Here is a 22,907-nt window from a genome sequence, read left to right as displayed (position 1 = left end):
TCCCAGGCTGGGTGTTTAAGACAGCCAGTCTGTCTGGCCACCTGCCCACCAATGACATAGGGGCATGTGACTCAACCGTTCTGTGCCTCTGTGTTCTCATCCAACAAGTGCTGGGGGTAAGTCCTCACTCCCTTCCCTGAGTCTGTGGGCCAGAGTGAGATCACCAACACCAAATGCTTAGCATCTGTCCCAGGTAAACCTGGACCGTTGTCATGATGGAGATGACCAGATGAGACCACAGTGTGGCTGCTCTCTCACCCCTGTGGTCACAGTCCTAGAGCAGAAGCAAACTTCTTTTTGGTGACAATCTCTAAGCCCCCAGGTACCCTTCCATGAAACCACTGACCCATGCACTGGCTGAGGTAGTAAGTTACACAAGCCTCTGTCTACAGTCTGAATGAGAAGAGAGAACTACTTGGTCCCACAAGTGGGGGGTCCCCTGGAACAAGTGAGCCTGGCTATCTGGGAAGCAGGGAGCCACCTGTATGGACAGCCATGGTCAGAGGAGCCTATCAGCACCCTGGCTGAGGTGAGAATCACAGGGACATCACCACCCTCCCCTTCCCACCGGGTCTTTGGAAACCAGAGCCTATCTTAGCTGTTTCTATGGATAGAGTTGCAGCCTGGCTTTGATCCAGGGCGTTCTTTACCTGTCCCTCCACCATGAAAATCATCTTGAAGTGTTTGTATATAAAATGTAAAGTCTCACAGAGATAGCAGGAACCCTGTATATGTTCAAGTCAGCAAAAGGCTTGGAAAGAGGACCTCGTCTACTTACAGCAATGGCAGTAGGGGACAGTACCCTAGATGAGAACAGGGAGATGGAGGTGCCAAAATGCCCCCTTGCCTTGAGCATGACAGCTTTCTTGGCATTGTGAAAGTCCTATTACTACACGATCCCACAAAGGGCCAATACCACAAGGGCTCACGTTCCCCATGGGTCCCAGTACAGCACAGATCAGATGAACTCTTGTCATTAGTAAGTACCTGACAAGAGCCAGTTGCTGCCTAGCAAGAGAGAACCTGGTCCTCCAGCGAGGCAAGCCGTAGTCAAGGCTTTCATAACAGGCTTCAAAAGAACAGTAATGAAATACAAGACACCTTCACCAGTGTGGAACACGGTGAGGCATCTTCAGGGAGGTGGTCCAGAGAGGCCTCCCTGAAGAAGAGATCTCTGAGCCATGGCTTGAAGTGTAAGAAAGAGACTGGCCTTGGGAAGAGCTGAGGAAAGAACATTTGAGGCGGTGAGAACAGCCTGTGCAAAGTCCCTGTAGTACAGAGGACAGCTTGTTCAGGACACAGAAGCCCAGTGGGAGTAGGGAGGGAGCCACAATGAAGACAGAAGTGTGACATTCAGACTTTATATTTTAAATGACATGGACAGCTATAGAGGCTGTCAGACAGGAAGGAGCCCATCTGTGTTTCAGAAAAACCTCGGCTAACACAATCAATAGGCTTGATGTTAAGAAGTGGGGAGACAAAGCCCAGGGCCATCAGGGACATGGGGGTAACAGAGAATAGTCAGGGAACAAAATCATGATGATGGTTTGGGCTGGTGCCGTGGAGAGAAATTTGGGGCATGGAGCCAGCGGGACCTGAGCAGGTCCAGGGTTCAGAATAGGAAAGAGCCATTGATTCTCAAACAAGGGTGCTCTTGCTGGCTCGGGGACATGCAGTATTGGCGAAGACAATTTTGAGTGTCACAAACATGACACTGGTGGGTGGAAACCATCGGTGCCTCTCAGCATCTTCCCGTCCTCAGGAGGGCACTACCCAAAGAGTGACCAGAGCGCTGAGTTCAGTGACCCGGTGACCTGGGATGGGGTGGTTACTAGGCAACGTGAGGAGGGAGAGGGAGCAGGAGGGAAGGTTAAGGAGGACTGAGCCTGATGGTTCTCTTGGCCCTGGGCTCCTCTCGTGTCTTGGATGTGCGAGTCTGTGGTCTGCCGAGGCTGAAGGCCTGAACTTGGAAGAGCTGCTGTGCCTCCCGGTTATTTTAAGCTGCGGGGCTGGACACACTTACAAGACAGAACTCATATGGTATTCGCTGGTGTGGTCCCCTGTCCCCAGGGCCTGCCACACACCTGTTTGATGAATATTTTTGGACATCCCATCACTCCCCCTTTACATTCCTGGGAGCACTGGAAGGTGCTAGTTGTGCTTCCCATGACAGATCCCTCGCTCCAAGGTGACTGGCAGACAGAAATCACTACTGCGGCAGAGGCTGGGGGTTGGGGATTGGGGGTTGGGGGGCTTCTCCACCCTGGCAGGTGGCACAATGCCTCCTGAGTAGAGCAGCCTTCCAAGAGTCCTCTGCAGCCGAGCCTAGCACTTTGCTAGATTCTCGCAAAACCAGTGTTTTACATTTCCAGTCTCAATAGGATTGCAAAACACACATGGGCCCAGTGGCAGGGGCACCAGACTCATAGCCTGCCTGTTGTGTAAGACATAGCCCCCTGCTTTACACACTGGGCCCCGCTGGAGACAGCCCTCCATTCCAGCTCAGACTCGAATCCTTAAGCTAAGCACGCCTGTGGGGCCTCGGGGTAGGGGAGGCTGAGGCCATAAGCTGGGGACCTCAAGCAGGGACCTAAGATGTGTTTGGCCAGGTGGATGCCAGATGTGTCTGGGAGGGTGTGTTGCTGACAGCTCTTCTTGTGGGCCCATGGCCGGAACTCTAGCAGGAGTCTGACCCACCTTGGTAGCCAGAGGGGTGGGGATGTGTGCAAACAGCCCAGGGAGGGATCTGTGCTTGGCGAGCCCTGCCTTTCTGCCAGCTCTGGAGACCCACGCTGTCTACAGACTTCTAAGGCCAGCTACTAAGTTGGATGTCTCCGAGAACAGGGAAGCCGATCAAGGTCCTTATGATAGCTCAGAGTCTAATCACTGTGCTTTCTGTACTTATAGTAAGATGGAATTCCTGGCTTAGCAATCTGGGCAATTGAAGTTTCTATTTCCCCACACAACAAAACGTTCAAAGTAGTGGAGAGCCCACGTCTTGTCTTGAAGACATCTTGTGATGATGTTTTCAGTTTTTTGCTGTCTACTGTCCCTCTGTCCTTACTGTCTTTGACCTTCTTGTCTCTTAGTTTCAGTGTAGCTGCCTCAGCTCCAATAATCAAATCTCCCTTCAAAGTAGGGATACAGGACAGACCTTTTTTCTATCTCTTATTTTTCAAAGAACAAAATCCTTCCGAAGCTCACCCTGCTGCAGGCTTTTTTGCTCCATGTCTCCTTTGGCCCCTGGCTGGGTGTTGTACTGGATTCTAAACCAAACACCAGGAAGGAGGGAAGGATAAGCGGGGTTCTGCTGATAGTCTTAGCTCGATGCTTTCCAAACCAGCAGATCAAACACCTTCTGGGTTTAGCAAGTGCTTTGAGGAGAGGTTTACCTGGAAGGGACTCACAGATAACTTATCTGCACAGTCATCAGTGAAATACCCTGATTAGGAATGAAAGGGAAAACAAAGACAGTGTGGCTTATAATTAAACACAGTGAACACACTGCAGCCCGACACCTGGGAGGGACACCCGGGCGGGACTGCTGGGCCGGACTGGTGAAGGTGCTCACATTGTGTGGAGGAGCACCTCGAAGCAGGCAGTGCAGGTGGATGTTTGGCGAACGTGACCATAAACGTTTTCTAGCAGCTGAGGAGACTTTACTGGGTGGATAACCCACATGCCAAGAAGCCACAAGGACCTGAACTGGAATTCCTCATTCCTCTATGTAAAGACCCAAAGTGTGGCTGTAGCACCCATAATCCCCACACAATGGAGGCAGAATCAGGAGGACCCCTTAAGGCTTGCTGGCCAGATTGTGTAGCTGAATTGTTGACCTCCAGGTTCACGGAAAGGCCCTGTCTGCTGTCAGCCTCTGGTCTCTGCGCTCACAAACGCACATACACATATGCCGCATACCCATACGACAATGGCAATTTGATATAATACTGAACAAATGGCCAAATTTCCCAAGTGAAATGAATTTTGCTCTTCTCTTAGTTTATTTGGGTGTAGGGTAAAAAACATTCAGCAGTGATCTTGTTTGTGGAAAACAGCCCCTTTCTTGGCTCTGGAAGCTGCCAGCAGCTTTCTCCTCTGGAGCAATGTCCGGCAGAAGTTAGGGAATCATACTGGGACTCTGTGCACGCTTGTGATCCCAGTACTCCAGAGGCTGAGGCAGGAGATCATATATAGGGAGTTTGAAGCCAGTCTGGGCTACATGAGATTCTGTCCCCCAAAATCAAAACCAGCTTCCCCTCAGCACTCCAGTGAGTCATATGGTGCCCCAGATGTCCTCACACTGTCCCAGGGTGCCTCCTTGGGCAGGGAATAACAGTGTACAGCAATGCTGATTTGAAAGGGGTTTTTGAATTGGAGGCATCTACCCTAAAGATGCCTGTAGCTCCTGTCCCGGCACTGGCCTGCTGTGACACTGAGTGCAGCCAGCAAAACAAAGCCAGCCTTTGCCATAATCGGGGCCAAGTGTCTCTGGTTGATCTTGGGATCGTTGTCATCTCACCAGGATTAGATGGGGGGGGTGGGGCGGGGAAGAGATGCCCCAGAGGTCATGGTGTCGCAATCAAAGACAACAGCTCTAATCAGAATGCCTTGCTCTGCTTGGCCTCTCAAGAGCTGTGTGGAGGTGGGTGAGCCACTCTGTCCCTCTGAGTCGATGTTGCCTCTGGTGGAAAGCTGAACAGCCATAGCAGTCTGTTCCCCAGGTAGCTGTGGGGACCCAGGTTAATGCCTGGGCACAAGGTCCCGGCTACGGAAGCTGGCTTCCGGTGGCCACTGTTGTAGCTGTTCCTCCTCATGTCTGAGAATCCCTTCTTAGCTTCGGGGGCAGGGTTGGCTGTGCCTTTGGGGCACTGGCTCTAGAGAAGGCCACTGGCCTCCCTGTGGCAGGTGAACACAGTTCAGTGGGTCAGAAAGGAAGGCATTGTTGGGCTTTCTGCTCTGCCACACTGTGTTGGCTGTCCACCCACCCTACCTTCTCTTCCAGACCCCATCCACAGTAGCCCAGGAAAGAAGCCTAGCTCAGGGCCTAGAATCTGTCCCGAGAATCCAGGGTGGCACCCGTCACTGTGAGCGCAGGCAGATGGTTGAAAAAGGAGGTCTTAGAATCTCCCAGTGCCCCAGCCACAGCCTGATGGTTAACTGAGTGCCTCTGGAGTCACAGTCCAAGCCTTAAGATGCTTCTTCACAGCTGTCCAGAGAATGCCAGTGTTCTGCGCTCTTGGGGACCATAAAAGCAGGCGAGAAGGCTCAGGTGCACTACCTCTGCCAAGTCCCAAAGGGGCTCCTGGAGATGGCTCACATCCTGAAACAGCATTATGTCTAGGCCCGGTCCTGTAATAAAATGCAGGCTCACTGCACTGTCCTGCCCTGTCTGTATCCCTACCCCCACCCCGCCCCATTTACCTCTCAGACTCTCGAAGCCTGTTGCCTCCCCTCCCCCACACCCCATACACTGGCCACTTCTCTCTTCTCAGATGTTGTGAAGGGGTCTCCATCCTCAAGCCTAGCCATTTGGTCTTCTCACTGTCTAACGTCACCTCTGGCTCCCTCAGTCTCATCTCTAATGTCACTCTGGGATGACATTGTTTCCTCTGCAATTCTTTTATTTGTTATTGGAATTCTCTTATTTCCTCTCCCCTCACTAAAAAGTAAGCCTAGTGTGGGGGAGGCCTTGATCTTATTAGAGCTCGGTCCAGCCTTGCAGGTCCGCAGGAAAGAGGCCTGCAGACTGACTGCTGAAAGGAACGGAGTCTGTCCTTGCTGGAAGGTGACTGCTCCGGCCCTGGAAGTCCACACCTGTTTGTCGCTGGCAGAGAACAAGCTTGAGGTGGAGCCGGTTAGAGTCACACATTCCCACGGTAGCTGGCGGAGGAGTGACCATCTTCCAGATACCCCGGCCCAGGGACAGCAGGCTCCAGGAGGGCAGGGCTGGTCAGTCTTGAGCCACCCAGGAAGTGAAAGTTCACCTTTGAGACAAGTGGTCGGGGCTTAGGCTTCTCATCTCCTCCGCTACCTCCTAGCATCTAACCCTATCCCAGGATGAGCTCTGAGCACTGACTGGGCTCCAGTGGACCCAGGATGATTTAGGGCTGGAACAGTATCCTGCTCCATGTATGAGGGGCGTCTGCAGACCCAGTGTCCAGGAGGCCTGAGAGTTCAGTTCAGGGCCCTGTCTAAATAAAACAAAGAAAAATATAAGCCCTCTGGGCTGCCTCCCCAGGGCCTGTGTTTGGCTTTTATGTTCTTTACCCATGTGTTATTTTGAACCTTTTGGTAAAAATCAGTTAGTAGAATGTTGGGGGGTGGGGTAGGGGTGGGGGTGGGGGCCCGACAGGGTCTCGCTATGTAGCCCAGGCTGACCTTTCTGCCTTTGAGCCTCCCAAGTGCTAGAATTACATGCATATTTTCAAAGTTAAACTTTTCAGCTTTTTCTGAAACCTGAGGCCCAGGAGTGAGTGCGTGACCTGTCAGGCCACCTGAGTGGCTCTTGGCCCTAGCCAAAGGCTACAACTGAGACCAGCTGCTGCCTTTGTTTTTGCCCTGTCTGGTTAGTTTTCTCACAATGGAGTGGGCGTCTACAGGAAACAAAGCCAGAGGGGTTGCCGGGAGCAGTAGCCCGGTATCAGGCCCATTCCTCCAATTACAAGGCCCACACAGATGTCAGCACCCTGCTATGACACGCTTTCAGGGACAACACACTACACGTTTGTCTGTAGTGATACTAAAATCTTGCACCTGGCAGGTAGCACACACTTATAATCCTAACACCCTGGGTGTGGGGGCAGTAGGATCATGGGTTCAAGGTCATCCTTGGCTACATATCAAACTTGAGACTTAGCCTGGGCTACACGAGACCCTATTTCAATATTATTACGGCTACTGCTAGTAATAGTAATAATAATAATAAATCTACCCTGTACTTGTTGCTTGACATTTTGTCATCCCCAAAATCTTTAAAAGCTGGAAGATGATCTTGTCTGTCTAGTAAAGGGGAAACTGAGGCACTATATGGAAAGCGTCTGTGGGGTACTTCACTAGCTTCGTCATCTTTCCATCTGCATTGCTGGGCTCTGAGGTGTTTGGTGGAAATGGCAGCAGCTCTCCTGTGCCCTCAGGATGTGTGGGCAGCCAGTGAGCTGCTTTGAGCGACTCCAGCTGGGAAGTCCAAGCTGGCTATCGCTGCTGCCCACACCTAGTGCTGGTCACAGGCTTGGTTTCCTCAGCCGTGCTGAATCCCATGTCTCTGTGTGGCCTGAACAGCCATGTGGCGGCTGAGCTTCAGAAGGTGCAGAAATGAGAAATGCCGAGTCTTAAGCCTTACACTGGTCCTGCGTCACACTGGCCAGTTTCTCTAGGTCAGAAGAGGGTGAAGAACTGCGTTTCCTGGGGTGGAGACTGCACAGGGGTGGGGCTGCCGGGCAGAGTCTGAGGAAGTAACAAATCACACGCCCCAATGCTTGCCTCGGGAACTGGATTCATCTGGAGGGCACTGGAAGGCTCAGGGGTCTGTAGGAGGGTTGGGCTCCCCTTTACTAGACAGACAAGAGGGGTCTGGAGGGGTCTGTAGGAGAACACTGGACACAGTCTGGAAGTCTCTGGAGGTCTCTGAGCAGGAGTTGATAGCCGCCTTTTGGAATGTGGAATGAGGGCCTCAGAGAGACCATTCACCCTTGCTGGGGCCCTTGCTCTGAGCACTAACTGGGAGGCCTGAGCTCAGGAAGTCTCATTGGCTAGTCCTGGTCACATGGTCACCTTTGGTAGGAGAGAACATCCTCTATGAAGTAAATTGGGATACTAATTTTCCAAAGAAGGAAGGGGAGGTGGGTGCTTCTCAGGCAGGAGGAATGAGAAGTCTTTGTGTCCCTTACCAAGGTGGAGCAGCCGTCATCTCAAAGGATGGAGGTTTTTAAAGGCCTTCCACATGCAACAGCTTTTCCTGTTCCCAGACTCTGGAGTGAGGTACTGTTGGGGTCTGGAATCCCCTTTCTATAGGGCAGAGTCAACTCCCCTCATCTAGCTGTTCCTCAGTGCTCTTATCTGGAAAACGACGATGACCTGTGTAGGCCCTCCTGGCACCACAGATGCTGGACACACCCCGGTCCCAGCCTTGTCTGGACCTGGGTTGCTCACTTTCCTTTCTTGCAGCCCCAGGATGCGCCTACTTAATAACGCTCGGGTTGATGCCTGGCAGTCTGTAAGCCACTGCCCCGCTCACAGGATCCAAGCCTCCCCTCAGATATTCGCTAGCCCGCACGAGGCACACAGGGCAGGAAGCGGGGCCCACGAGCCCTCTACACATCCCATATATAGCTGGTTATTTGGTCAAAGGGACGTCAGGCATCTGTCCCACCTGCGTGCCCCAGTCTCTGGAATGACCAGGCACTGGTTTGTTTATATTGTCTCAGGATGGAGGGATGGCTCAGGCCAGAGGAGAAGCAATGACTGGGCTATTAATCCCAGCAGTCAAAATGCCCTAGTGTTCCTGGATGGTCTTCCTGAAGAACACAACAACATCCATAGCCAGAAACCCCCACGCAGTGTGTAGGATAGGGCACCCACGGGGCACGGGAAGTGTGGGGCTGAGCGATGGGGCGAGAGAGGCTGGGACGGTCAGTCCCCACTGAACACCAGCCCGCAATTAGGCGTGAATAACGACTCTGTTCAAGTTGGGCTTTATTGCTTTTGGCTCCGGGCCTTTTACAGAAATAACTGTAACTCCTGCCAAGGAAGCTTTTGTCCTCAGCTGAGAGGAAAGAACAAAGGACAGAGGTGGGAATGTCTGCATCTGATTCCAGTTCCCCGAAACACCCAGGAAGGACAGCAGGCGTGGCTGCCCACAAGCATGGGCTAGCGTACAGCTGTGTCCACTCACGGCTGTGCCAACCAAGCAACTCCCCTGCATGCTTCTGCCATCAGGAACTCTTTCTGCTTACTCCAGTCACAGGGTCTTTGCCTTTGTTGGTATTCCCGTGTGGGGTGGGTGGGTGAGTGGGCGCCACAGCGTGCGTGCAGAAGTCAGGTGACAACTTTGTGAGTTGGTTCTCTTACCTTCATGTGTGTTCCAGGATCAGAGTCCAGGTTGACTGGCTTTTGGAGTGGGTGCCTTTGCCGCTGAGACATCCCACTGACCGTTTCATGCCTTGCCTTGCCTTTGCTGAGAAGGCTTTTCATGAGCATTGCCTAGGATACCCAAGGCCCAACCAAGGGTTAGTCCCCAGCAACATGAAGTAAGGAGGGAGGGAGGGAGTCAGCATTTCAGCTACAACCAGCTTCTCACTGACCTTTGAGACTCAGCTCAATGTCACCTTCTCCCAGAGGCCTCCTCTGATTGACGTCTGGCATCCCTCCCCCGCCCCCACCTGACTGATTCTTTCAGAGTTCTCAGAAGAGTCTGAAATTCTTCATTAGTTGCTTCTCCTTTGTCCTCTCCAGAATGCCAGTGTCTGGAGCCAGCCCTGCCTCACACCCCGACACGGTGGCTGGCACATACATAGAAGGAGCTCAGGAAAGATCTGGTGGCCTTGAAGATTCCCTCATAACTGCAGAGGGACCTCGTTGTGGTTTAGAATTGACCGGCTTTTCCTTGTGGCCTGTCTCCCGAATTTAGGTCCTTTCTCCTTTTTCACATTTGATTTGTAATTATTTGTATGCGTGTGGGGGTTGTGTATGTGAAGGCAGTGCCTACAGAGGCATACGGCATAGGATTCCTCGTAAGCTGTTCAGTACAAGTGCTGAGAACTGAACTCAAGTCTTCTGGATGAGTAATATGCGCTCTAAACCACTGAGCCATCTCTCCAGGTCCTGGGTCCTTCATCTGTGCCCATGTCCCCAACTATAGACAAAGGCTGTGGCAAACAGGCATCTTTTTCCAAAAAATGACCAGATAGTACTGAAACTTCTTGCAAGGCAAGCCCTTCCTAGGGTTTCCCCAGGTCACATCCCACCCTGTGTGAGGTTTTCTGAGCATCTGGACTCTTACAAACAAGGAGGAGGAGCTGGGAAACAACGCAATGGAAAGAAATTAACGTTTTCTCGAACTTCAGATATAAAAGCCATCTTTTTTTTTTTTCCGGTCTTTCCCAGACCTGACTAGGGAGGTTCACTGTCACAAAGCCTGGCACGACAGCCTGGCATCCTAGCATACCTATGGCAGAGGCAAACAGCTCACTGCAGGCTGTACATAGGAAATTGCAGACCAGACAGTACCATACGGTGAGATTCTTCTCCCTGTAAAAAACAGAAACAAGGTCTAGGGGTGCAGCCTAGTTGGTCGAGTCCTGCCCAGCATGCACGGAGCCCTGGGGTCTATCCCCAGCACTGCATGGCCGTAATCCTGTTGCTCAGGTGGGGGGAACAGGATGGTCGGAAGTTCGAGGTTACCTTTGGTGAGTTCAAGGCCAGCCTGGAATATGTGAGACTTTACCCTTAACTCACACCTGACGCCAACCCTTCTCGCCCTCTGGATCCTGGTTATCATGGCTTTCTCCCTACTGAGTCATACAAAAATTAGAGATAGCTAGGGACTTTCAGGTTACCCAGACTTCCTTGGGCTCTGAGGAACCTCTGGAATGGACATGGGACAAATTATTATCCCAATAAACAGGCAGCTCTCACTGCCTAGCAGGGCAGGGACACTGAGGTGATGGTCTATGGGCCATTACCCTGTGTGTGTTTGAGAAGAGACACAGTCTGTTGTGTCCATCTATACTGTGACCTCTAGACTCTCCATGAGGGGGCGAGGCTCATGTCCTCTGCCCTCAGACTAGCCTGGCTACATCACACACATCAAAAGAATAAAGGGCAGGATTGCAAAGCCATTGAAGGGAACAGGCAGCTCCCTCTGTTGCTGGGCACCCAGCTTTGGAACCCTCTCTTGGCCCCACCCCGAGTCCACCAGAAACCGGCCGAATTCAGGTGTGTTCAGCAGCCAGCAGATAACCGAGTCACAGCTCTGGAGCCTCGCCAGCCATGGTACAAACAGGGCAGAGGGCAGCCATTCTTTCTGAGTCTGACACAATTCAGTGAGTTTGACTCACATCCCAGAAGGGCAGGAGGGGAAACTGACCTTAAAACAGAGAGAACAAAGGATTGGCTCAGCGGTTAAGAGCACTGACTGCTTTTCCAGAGGTCCTGAGTTCAAATCCCAGCAACCACATGGTGGCTCACAACCATCTGTAATGAGATTTGATGCCCTCTTCTGGTGTGTCTGAAGACAGCTAAATGTACTCATGGGGGGCGAGGAGAGAGAGCAAGAGAGAGAGCGAGAGCGAGAGAGAGAGAGAGAGAGAGAGAGAGAGAGAGAGAGAGAACAAACAACTCACAGCTGAAGGAGGAGATTATTGAGCCTGAAAGATGGAACCAAGAAGCCAGTGTTCTTCCTTCAGGCTTAGCTGGAACAAGGCTCCTAATGTCACCAGCTTGTGCCTACTTCCCAGAACTGGCCTCTTCCGGTGTTAGCTTCCTTCTCCACTCCGCAGGTGGTAAGATAGTGACAGGACCCTTTGTTCTTGTCGATTGGGCTCCTTTTCCTGACCAGCCAGGCCAATGCACCTACATACTGATTAGTGAGTCACTGATGCAGGGAGATTGAAAGACTTGATCTCATGGTCTAACCTTAGACCTCTGGACCAAAGGCAGGAAGAAAAAAGTGTGCAAAATGAAAACTAGGTGCTGTTGCTGGATAGCCCAGAGCCAGCAGACGAGACTTGACAACACCGAGTAGGCATTTGCTGTATACACTATTCTACTTCTAAGGATCGTTAGCCATTCCACCCTCTCAGCAATAAGCAGTGGATGTAGTTATTTCTCCCACTTTACAGATGGAGATACTGAGGCCCTACGCCACCAACATCCAGTAGGTAGCAGAGCTGGTTCAAACCTGGGCAGCCACTTTCAGATCACAATTCACCCCACTCCACCCCACTCAGGATGCTCCCTGCCACCTTGTCCCACCCACCCACCATTGTGGACTGCCCTGCTCACCAACCCCACCTCTGCCTGCTCCATGGGAGCAGGGATTTGGGTGCAGCTTTCACTGGGCACAGATGTGCAGGTGCGTGACTGCTGAGGGTTCCACAGGTTGTTGTTGACGGTCTGGACACGCCGCTTCCCAGGACTTTGCACGTGTTGTTTCAAGCTTCTCTCTGAGCTGGAGCCGGGAGCTGGGGTCTTGATGCCATCTCGAATTCTGTCTGCTGCCCGCTCCTGGAGATGCCACTGGCTTCTGGTGTGTCCGCTCATTAGAATGTCAGTACCACAAGGGCGGGGACTTTGCCTCCCTCTGTTTGTTCACAGTACTGAGAACTGTGCCTGGCACACAGGCCTTCCAGAACATTCTGGGGCCTCGATAGTTTTGCAGATGGCTATCATCCTGCTGGAGCTTTGGGCCCACTTTGCACTATTTTCTTCGTGCCTGAGTTACCTGCCCAGATGCTGAGCCTTGTCTTGAGATTGGGCCTATACCCTTCCACCCCTGAACCCTTCACAAGGGTCTTTTTATCCCTGTCCCATTTCATGGCTAGCTTGGTTCTCTTGTTTCTAGCTGGAATCCCAGAAGAAGGCACCAAGGTGCCAAAGTCCTGAACCTAAGAAGAGGACATGAGAAACTGTCCCATAGGCCCCAGAAGTGCCCTCGGAGGCCAAAGAGCACTAGAGGGAACCTGTACCTAGGAGGCAGGAGATGTCAGTAGGGTGGACCTGACATGTGCCCCAGCAAGACATCTGCCTGGCCACATGTTCCCCTCCCACGCTGCGTTCTTTCCCTCAGCCTAAGGCCACACCCTCTACCATGTCTTCACGGTCTCCCAGAGCTCCAAAGCTTTTCTGGCCTTTCTACCTACCTGTTGAGCATCTCAAACTTGATATTTCCCACCCTCCTCCAGGCAGCCTTCCCTGATTATCCCCACCAGCAGTTTCTCTGAATTCTTCCTATTCACTAAACCTCAGTCCTGGCTATTGTTCTGGGCTTCTGAATGGGGGTTCAAGAGAAGGACCTGGGGTCAGGACGTCTGGGTGCACCGTCGCTTGCCTCTCGTGAGCAGAAGGCACCCATAAACAGAGCTGTGGCTCTCGATAGAGCCGTGAGCTTACTTCCCAGAGACCTGCCTCCAGAGCATTCCTCCCTTCTCTCCCTGCCCACCCCCTCCTGTGTCCCCTTGACAAGCTCACCCAGAGGCAGACAGCACTGACCCTCCAATGTGACTTGTTCATAGGAACCTCTTGGACAGGGAGTGGATATGGTTGCAAGTCTTGTTATTCTCGGCGGACCTTGAACCCCTTCTGCACCTCATCTGCACCTCTTGGTGCTGTTGTATGTGTTGCTGAGTTAATACGGGATGGGTGTTGAGGACTATGCAGAGCCCCTGGTAAGCACCAGGAGACTTTAGTTACCCCTTGACATTCTTTCAGAGGGTTACTATGTTGGGAGTATGTTCCCTTCTGAAGGACAGTCCTGACTAGTCTTTGATTGACTACGGGGTAAGTAAACCTTGGTCCCACCCATTATTACCCAAATGCCCTCTGGGCTCCATTCAATCCATGTGTAACACACACGCACACATATACATGCATATACACATACATGCATACATACATACATGCACATATGTGCGCACACACAGACACACATGAACAGTCACACAGACAGCACCCACAGCGGGGCTTCTGCAGGTTCCCAGGCTCCCACTCTCTCATTGGTCAGACCCATGTCACATGCCCACCTCTGGGCCAGTCACTGGAGCCCAAGACAGGAGATGCTCCTTGGCTCTACCTGTGTCAGTGGACCTTGCTGCAGCAGCCACACTGAGCCACAGTGGCCTCTGGGCACAGTGGAAACAGGTGGGAGAATATTCTATGCTAAATCAGGAACAAACCTGAACACCCACTGGTGTTGGGGACACGGAAATGGATGAAACTCACTGACAGATCTGTGCCTTCAGGGAGGCAACATTCTGGCAGGGAGATTGGCAGGTAGAGTAGCCAGTGGCTGAGATAGCCAGTGCTTCAATCTCATTATGCAAAGCTGGGATGTGAGCAAAGACTGGGAGGAAGGGGCTGGGAAGATATCCGCATGTCTGCATAAGCGGCTAGTGCAAAGGTCCTGGGGTGGAGTCATGCCAGGCATGTGCAGAGGCCATGTGGCTGGAACCAAATGTTGGGGGCAGAGAGGATGCAAAGAAGGGCTGAGTCCAAGGTCAGTTTATGAAGGATCTTGTCTTTGTGCCCTTTAGGGACTTTGGGGTTTTACCCTGGGTGGAATAGAGCCTGGGAGGCTTTTCAGTAAGAATAGGCCCTGGATTTTCTTTAGTGGAATTCTGGCTGCTTAGTGAGAAGAGCAGAACCCGCTAGGGGTTGTGTCACCCATCCTGGGGGGGGGGGCGGGAGGGGGTCTCTCCTGCCACCAAACTTTACTTCATATCTAGCTAGTCCCAGTCTGTGGCAGGGCTCTGCTCCCAGCTCGTGAGTATCTCTGTGTAACCCAGACTAGTCCCTCCTCTGCTCCGACCCTGTCAGCTGCATGGTCGGTCATTCCTGTATTCTCTACCCTCCTTGTGGGACTTGAAGAGCCCCAGAAGAAAACAGCCCATTTAGGTATCCTGAGTGACATTTTGAGGACTCCCCATAGCTGTGCTCCATGGACCAGGGATCTCCAACCACACCAAGACCTGCTCCCACGTAGAGTGGCATATAGATAGTATTGTGATGTCTTCGCACTCTTGGGACTTTAGGTGTCTCTAGAGATATTTTGTGAGACTGGGGGGAGCCTTTGCCAAGTCCAGTGAGAAGAGAAAGGACTGGACAGGCTTTGAAATGAGCTGATGGGAGAGGCGGTGCGCACAGTGGTGGACAGAACACTCTGAGACAGAACAAGGTCCAGAGGCATTCTGTGCAACGATTTTGAATCTTCTTACCAAGAAGGGGAAAGCAGAATGTCTCCTGTCGTTGTTAATTGATTTCTTCTGTGTCCAGAGAGAAGCTGGCACAGGGCCAGAGGAAGTCATGGTGGTGGGGGCTGGGAGGACTCATCAAAAATCGACCCACGGATAGCTCTGGCTGACAGATAATTAGCCCCTCATACTACAGCTCTGCGTTGCGGAACTCAGTCTCTATCCGGAGCAGGAAGGGCTCCTTGAGACCAGCATGCAGAGCCAGAGCTGGGACTGGAGCCCAGTAGACGACATCTCCGCCCCACCCCCACCCCCACCACTCTGATAGCTAAAGAGGCTCTGGGAGGGCACCTGCACACCTGCTGCTGCCTTTGGGGCAGAAAAGACTGAGGCTGGAACGGAAGTCTCTTAAGAACCAGCTTACAGACCTGCTTGCGAGGTTCCATCATGCCAGCCAAATCCAGTCTGGCTTTAAACCTTGCCTGCCCAGAGCCTACAGTCCTGGGAAAGTGATTTTAGTGGTCCGTGTCTTCCTCTCGTCATCTGTAGAGTGGGCATGACGTCACTGGGCAGTTCTGCACTTTAGATGGGCGGATAGCTGTGAAGTGCTCAGAGGGAGGGCCACCCGGGCATTACAAGCTAGGATCTCAGGAGTCTTTGCTCACAGGAGTCTGGGTTAGAAAGCTGCCACTGGAGGCCCTGTGGGGCAACCTGTGGGAATTCCCTCGGGACTGTCTCACTTCCTGCAGAAGCACGAAGGGATACTTCTGGGACATTGATCAGTGTCCTTTTGGAGGATGATCCTGATTTGAAGTAGTTCAGGGACCAGCACCATGATGAGGGATCTCTCTGTTCATGTGAGCCTCCTGTTCCCTCCAGACTGGGTGGCAGTGTGCGTTGGCTTCTTCTGGCACCCGCTCCGGAGAATAGTGTTTGAAAGTGCCCTCCTGCAGTGCACAGGGAGAGCATCAACTTTCTTTAGCTCCATGCAAGCCACTCTACAGGGAAGGGATGGCTCTGTCCCACTCACACTTGGGGAAAGAGGTTCCCATTTTAGAGTGTGTGTGTGTTTGTTTGTTTGTTTGTTTTTTCTTTTTCGAGACAGAGTTTCTCTGTGTAGCCCTGGCTGTCCTGGAACTCACTCTGTAGACCAGGCTAGCCTGGAACTCAGAAATCCACCTGCCTCTGCCTCCCAAGTGCTGGGATTAAAGGCATGCGCCACCACCGCCCAGCTGTTTGTTTGTTTATTGTGGTGGTAGACGCTGTGACTCAGACAGGCTTCAAGCATGTGATCCTCCTGCCTTAGCTTCCCAAGTGCCGTGATGACAATGCCCCCTCACCTGTCTTTTAAAATGAGGCTGAAGATGTCATAGATTAGAGTGGAGCCCAGTTGTGAGTTTGCCTAGCATGTGCATACCCTGAGTTTGATCCCCAGTTTAGCATAAACCACAGTGATGCATCTTTAGTCCCAGCACCCAGAAGTGGAGTCAGGGGCTTCAGGAGGTGAGATCATTCCCGGCTACATGGCAAGTTCAAGGCCATGGACAAGGACAAATTTAAGGACAAGCTGAGAGCTTATCCCCCAAACAACAGAAGAATGGATTTATCAAGGAAGGGTTAGTTGGTGGTGGGAATGGGAACTGTAGCATTGGATTGAAGAAGATGGGGGGGACAGAGTTTTAGGGTGAGGAGAGACACCTCGAAGTCAGGAGGGCAAGGTTTGGATGCTCTCTGCTGTTCTCTCTGGGTGCCTGTGGGGTCTATGAGTCTGTCTTCCTGTCGTCTTGGCTGTCATAGGTGGAAGAGGAGAACCTGTGGAGCGGGAGGGATCACAGAAGGGGCTGTAGATACCCTGCAGGAGGATGGTCCCTGCCCAGAGACCATTCACACCACAGTGTGGGAAAGCTCTGCTTCTACCTCTGGGTGATGTGTTTGATCTCTCATGCCCAGCTGTCTGCTGGGGAAACTGAGGCACGGCAGTTTTAAGTGACCAGACAAGGAACTGGGAAGTCTGTGCTTTTAACTGCCATGCAGGGTGGATCAGAGAGGCCATTGCATTGGCTCTCTGTGATGGTAGATGAGGGTTTTAACATGACAGAGGACCAAGGCAGCCAGGGTCTACCCTTTTGGATGCCACCCTCAGTGAGCAGGTCAAGATTCCCTTCTTGCTGTGTCCTCGGTGGCCTGGTGCCATGACTCTCCCCAGCTCTCTGTGGAGGCATTGGGGCAGGCACTGGGAGTTCCTCACAGTCTTCACTCCCACAACACAACCTCTCCTGGGGTAGAGTTGGGGGAGGGGAAAGGCAAATGCTCAAAGAAGCTCTGTCTGTCAATCCATAGCAGCACCTGGGTTGGAACTGGGTGCACACAGCACAGTGGAAGGGGTGACCACAGGCACAGGTCAGGAAGGCTCCACCAGCAACAAGAAGAGATGCAGACGCTGGGACTCTCAGCAAGCAGAGCCCATAGCTACCCTGGAGCAAGACATGAGGAGGAAACAACCCATGTGGCCCCAGCAGAACTGTGGCTACAGATGGGGAGCTACTGTGCGGGTGGGGGCGGAGCCAAGCTCTCAGATGGCTTCCAGAGATAGAAACAGGCTCTGCTCCGTGTGGAGAGATCAGAAGGGTGAGCAGCACCACCACCACCCCCAGACCATCCCCTGGGGCCTCTCTAATGATGGCGCCATCCAGAGAACCAGCTTGGCTGGCTCCTCCTTGGGGGCCCTCGGAAGTGTCTGGAGAAGCATGTGGGTGCCCTAGGTCTCTGAGTTGTGTAGACCCCAGGTGTGGCATGGCCCTCTGGAAGCTAGCATCCCTCCCTCTGCAGAATTCAGTTTCTCCCAATCTCCACTCTTCTAGCTACCTAGTCATTTGCATCAAGCACTGCCCAAGGAGCGGGTGACCGAGCTGTGACCAACACAAGCCCCATCTCTGCCCCTCATGGAACTGTCCCTCCTGCGTGTAGGGTCTTGGTCGGGAATGTGTGTGGATGGGTGCAGCAAATAAGATTGTTCCAAGGTAGGGTGGTGATTGAGGAAATTAAACAGGTGTCCCTTCCCCCACGTTGGGCCCCATGATCTGAGTTGCTGTCACCATAGTCAGGGCCCTGCTGAGTCAGGGGATCTGCTTGTGTTGTAGGAAGGTTCCCTTCACCTGGGGAGAGAAACACCCCTGGCACTTTATAGCCCTAGGACGAGTGACATGGAGACAACAGAAGACCCCACAACCCCGTGGGGCCAAGGGCACTGCTGGGGGCCTGGGTAAGGCTCTGGAGTGGTGGCTGGCTTCCCCTTTCCATATCTCCATAGTCAACAGAACAGACAGACTCCTTCCAGGTCACAGTCATGGTGGTGTGTCCTGTCTCCATGGCATATAGTCCTCCCTTCTCTGCACCCCCCAGGGCAAAAAGGGGCTAATTCCCCCCTTTGGGACCACCGTCTCCACTCCCCTCACCTACCTTTGCTGGAGATATAGTCCACCTGAGGTCAAGGATAACCCAGGCTAGCTTGGTATGGTCTCTCTGCAGTCCTTATATTTACTCCGAAAGGTCAATCTGATAGGAACCATCCTGCCCAGCTGTGGGATCAGGGATGAGGGCCTTGCATCCATGGCCCTGTTAAGTTGAGCAGTTAGCTTTGTCAATGGGGAAACTGGGGTTCTTTTGCTTGTTTGTGAGGACAACAACCCCCAAGGGGCGGGTCTGAGCCAAGAACCTATGACCATATAACCCAAAGCATCCCAGTAACCCAAGCCGTGTGTTCCTGGAACTGGAAGAAAGGGCTAGGCAGAGGTGCTGGTGGCTTGTCCCCTCTGTGTCAGAGTAGGTAGGTACTCAGAGCTCTTGTCTGTTAGGGTTTTTGTTGTTGTTGTTGTTTTTTACTATGCTTCAGGGCAGTCTCTCCTCCAGGGGAGTCCCTGTGGACGATTCTGCTGCCAATCTGCCCCTGAAACAACTTCTCTAGCTTAGCCTACATTGTGTTCATGCCATTCTAGACAGTGGGAAAGGCTGTCCTTGCCCACACTGGCCCTTCCTTGTGTGAGGCAGCATGCAAGCTCAGCGGAAACAACTGTGATGTCAGTACTAACTCTCACCTATCTCTCTCATCCTTCAGATCCTGAGGGAAGAGGGGAAGGAATCCCATCCTCAAGACACCACCTCAACCTCTGCATTCAAGAAGAAGCAACAGACTAGCAAGCCACACCAATGGCACCCCCTGGCCTGCCACTATGGCTGCTGTCCACCGCTCTCCTCTCCCTTCTGGCTGGCAGCTCGGCCTTCCTCTCCCATCCCCGCCTGAAGGGCCGCTTCCAGAGGGACCGCAGGAACATCCGGCCCAACATCATCTTGGTGCTCACGGATGACCAGGACGTGGAGCTGGGTAAGTAGCTGGGCTAGCCAGGGACACCTGGGGCTCTAGAGGTATCATGTCCCCCCACACCCCCATAGAAACTCCAGGTGCCAGGCAGTTGTGCAGAGTTTGCACCTAAGAAGGTGCAAGCCAGCTCGCACTTGGGGGCCTTGAGAATGTGGATTCGTAGTGACCCTCAAGAGTAGGGATCCCCAACTTCCCAGTGCAGAGTGATTCCCTAGTGTCTACAACATAAAGAACAGAGAGAGTGTGCTCAGATCACTCTTGTCAACCACGTGCTCTCCCAGGCCACTGGGCTATGGCCTTGGCTGGCAGCTAAGCCATCCCTTGTCCCTTCCCATTTGAGCAGTGTCACGGATTCTGCTCTCTCTGCTACAAGAAGCACCAGTAGGAGACTCCAAAACTGAGGCCCAGGTCTTCATGGCCACATGTAGCTTGGGACCCTCATACTGCGTGTGCACAGTAATGTGACTTCCTTCTTCGAGTTAGATGCCCCTCCTAATCATCTCTCCAACTGTGCACTGTGAAAATCTGGAAGCGGGTGTCCCAGGTAGGGGAGAAGAGAATGTGCGAAGGCCCTGTGGCAGGAGCAAGGAAGTAGATATGGCTGGAGCCTGGGAAGGGAGGTGGGAAGGGAGGTAAAACAGAGACCGGCAGAGGATGCTGTTGTGGTTGCTGTTGCTGACAGGTGGATGTTGTTGACAAGGTGGAGGTTGTTGACCAAGTGAGGGGTGGGTCCTTTCCTCTGTCTGCTCTCTGAGGACAACGGAATATAGTTGGTGGAGAGACTTACAGGGCAGATTTTGCAACTCAGGTCTATGTTTTAACTACCCAAAAAGGCCACTCGTTTAAACCCCAGCCAGCTTTGACACAATGGGTACTGATGACCCCACGCATGGCTTCTTCTCTGGGAGTTCTCAGTACAGAAACAATGGCCCAGAAGCAGTCAGGGCTCAGAGCTTTATGGACAGCTTGACACGCAGGGTGCTTGTCTATTGCTAATTGGGAGGGTGAGGGCTAGCTGTGGGGACTCTGCATTATAAAGCCAAGGAACAGGGGTGATTTGCCTGCAGCAGGACCTGACCTCTGGGCCCCTGGGCTCCCTTCCTGTGGTCCCTGGAGCTATTAGCTCTGGTACCAGGGCACCCAAGGCATCCCACATGGCCCTGCAGTCAGGCAGCACAGGTTTAATGAGAACAATAGGCGTTTGTTCTGCCAGGTACTGGGAGCCGCTGGCGGGGTGGGGGTGAGGGTGGAGGATACCATGCTGACAAAGGGATACAACATTGATGTAAACCAAGGTGGAGCCACTGGGACCAGGCCCATGAGCCATGTGACCCCAGTGAGGGAACAGAGGGATGTTGGGTTGGGATTTTTTGTTGGTGGTGGTTTTATTTTGAGACGAAGTCTTGCTATGGAACCCAGGTTGGCCTTGAACTCAAGATCCTCCTGCCTCAACCGCTTGAGTGGTAGGAGGACAGGCATGAGCCACCACCCACACCTTGAGTGTCATTCTTAGTGAAAAAGGCATGGCCTCACTTGAGCTCGCAAAGGACCTCACTGCTATGCTGATGACACTGGGGACAAGAGCAGGAGCAGAGGAGCAAGACTGGTAAGGATGAAGGCTCAGAGCAGGGAGGTCGGAGACCAAGCTGTGTTTACTTGGATGCACAGATTCAGGACCTGACCCAGCAGCGACTAAATGCTAACTTTCAGGACAATGCCCTTGCTTTGCCAGAATCGTATCACCTTGAATCTGATTCTTATCAAACCAGTATAAGCAAGCAAGTCAGGAATCCATGGATGACATAAAGGAGGGAGAGAGAGAATGAACCATGGCTGTGAGTAGATACATCTCCATCTTACCACTGGAGAAAGTGGGGCACAGAGATGCTAAACCACATGTCCGGGTTGCACAGCTAAAATGTGTTGGAGCAGGATTTGAACCTAGAACCTTCATCACTCTGTGCTCAGCCCATTTCTGGGATGGATGATAGGCTATCTAGAGAGTGCCCATGTTGATGCCAAACTGTCACAAGAACTGTCGCTGGCAGAATCTGCAGATCTGCGTCTTTGCTCTCCGAGAGGGAGCGTTCTGAAGTGTAAGTTTCAGGGAGCCAGTCAGTCAGGACAGGAACTTACGTATTCTCTGTTATAACAGCTCCTGCCCACAGCCCTGGGTGACTGAGATTGGTGCCCACCAACCATTCCCTCCTCAAGTGCTGTTGTCCTAAGCAAACAAAACTAAGCCTCTGTGAGGAGGGTTGGGTTGGGAAGTAGATAGTTGGGGGGCTGACGGGCTTTTTACAAACCAGACAGACCCAGATCAATAATGCATGTGCCCAAAAAGCCTGGCACATTATCTCACAGTTGGCCACCACTGGCAAGCCGAGGGTGGTCCTGAAAAATTCATCGGCTGCTATTTTCTGCTTGTCTGTGAGGCGGCTCCAGAGGGCCTCTGGCTGGAGGTCTCTCAACAGAGCTAATCTTGGGCTTCCTTCCAGTCCCAGGTGGGGACAGCTGTCCACACTCATCAAGACGCAGTGAGAAGAAGGGCTCAATCTATCTCATGGTTGCTGTTTGTGGTCACCTTGCCTTTCTGGTATGCCTGCAGTTATCCGGTTGTCATTTGGGAATGTTAGCTACTGGGTTCCCAGAGCATTAGGGAGTGAGCACCTGGGTTGTCTGTCCACTCGAAGAGAGAGAGGAAGTCTCTCAAGATACACAGGAACATCAGCAAAACAATGAACTTATATGTGACACCACAGTCCTGTCACAATGCTGTACTGTGCCCAGGGAGGCCAAGGAAATGCTGGGTTCTGCCAGCACTGGCCAAGTTAATTGAATGCAGGCCAACTTCAGAACATCTCCAGAGCTCAGCTGGCCTCTGAGAGAGCCCAGGGAGAGTCACACATAGCCTGAAGCAGAGCTGTTAGGTAGGACTGTTCCATCATAAGTGTCAAAGGTCAGCTATGTGGGACTGTCAGATGGGCCATTAAGGTGCTGTGGGGATAGGTGTCTCGTCAGATATCACAGCTCATGAATGAAGCCAGGCACCGTCGTATATGCCTGTCATCCCACCACTCAGGAGGTAAAGGCAGGAGAATCACAAGTTCCAGCCCAACCTGGGCTACATAATGAGACTGTCTCAAAAAGAAAACAAAATCAGACAGGCACAGCCCCAGCCCATTGGTCTTGCCACTCCTGGCTATATGTGACTTCCTATAACTCAGGCCAACCAGTGTTGGATGAACTGGAGCCAGCAATTTACTGGGGATGGAAATAAGAAGTTTAAGCGTGCTTGGAGTTTCAGGTGCATTTAGATCCAGGGGTGCTTCCTCCAGATGTCACCAGTCTCTGTGTGACCTCATCCCCATCTTCCTCCAAGCTGGCTCTGCCTTCAGACTAGCTCACTAAGCACTTCTGTATGAAGGCCAGCGCAGCCAACAGGACCATTAGACAACCCAGAAACCTCTGGACTGGGATTGAGGGGACTGGGCAGGTTTCCATCAAGGGAAACTAGACATTGGCTCTGAAGGACTCAAGCAAGGAGACACTCAGCATTCCCCAACACATGTCTGCTGCAGGATGAGCGGCGGGTATCACACTTGCTCCTTCATCCTAATTCACTG

The 22,907-nt window shown here is 52.5% G+C and overlaps 1 protein-coding gene across 5 annotated transcripts in view; it reads left to right on the top strand.

The window, feature by feature from the left end:
• Window positions 1-22,907, top strand: part of Sulf2 (sulfatase 2) — an 80,649-nt gene that overhangs the window by 3,967 nt on the left and 53,775 nt on the right. For all 5 annotated transcript variants that reach the window (XM_034495079.2, XM_034495082.2, XM_034495080.2 and 2 more), the window contains exon 2: window positions 19,018-19,284. In XM_034495079.2, the coding sequence (XP_034350970.1) occupies window positions 19,110-19,284 (175 nt within the window). In that variant the 5' untranslated portion in view covers window positions 19,018-19,109. The remainder of the gene's footprint in view (window positions 1-19,017; window positions 19,285-22,907) is intronic.

Source organism: Arvicanthis niloticus, chromosome 2 (assembly GCF_011762505.2).
Source record: "Arvicanthis niloticus isolate mArvNil1 chromosome 2, mArvNil1.pat.X, whole genome shotgun sequence".
Lineage (NCBI taxonomy): Eukaryota > Metazoa > Chordata > Mammalia > Rodentia > Muridae > Arvicanthis > Arvicanthis niloticus.
Note: the sequence above shows the minus strand (reverse complement) of the source record. Positions and strands in the feature narration are given on the sequence as shown.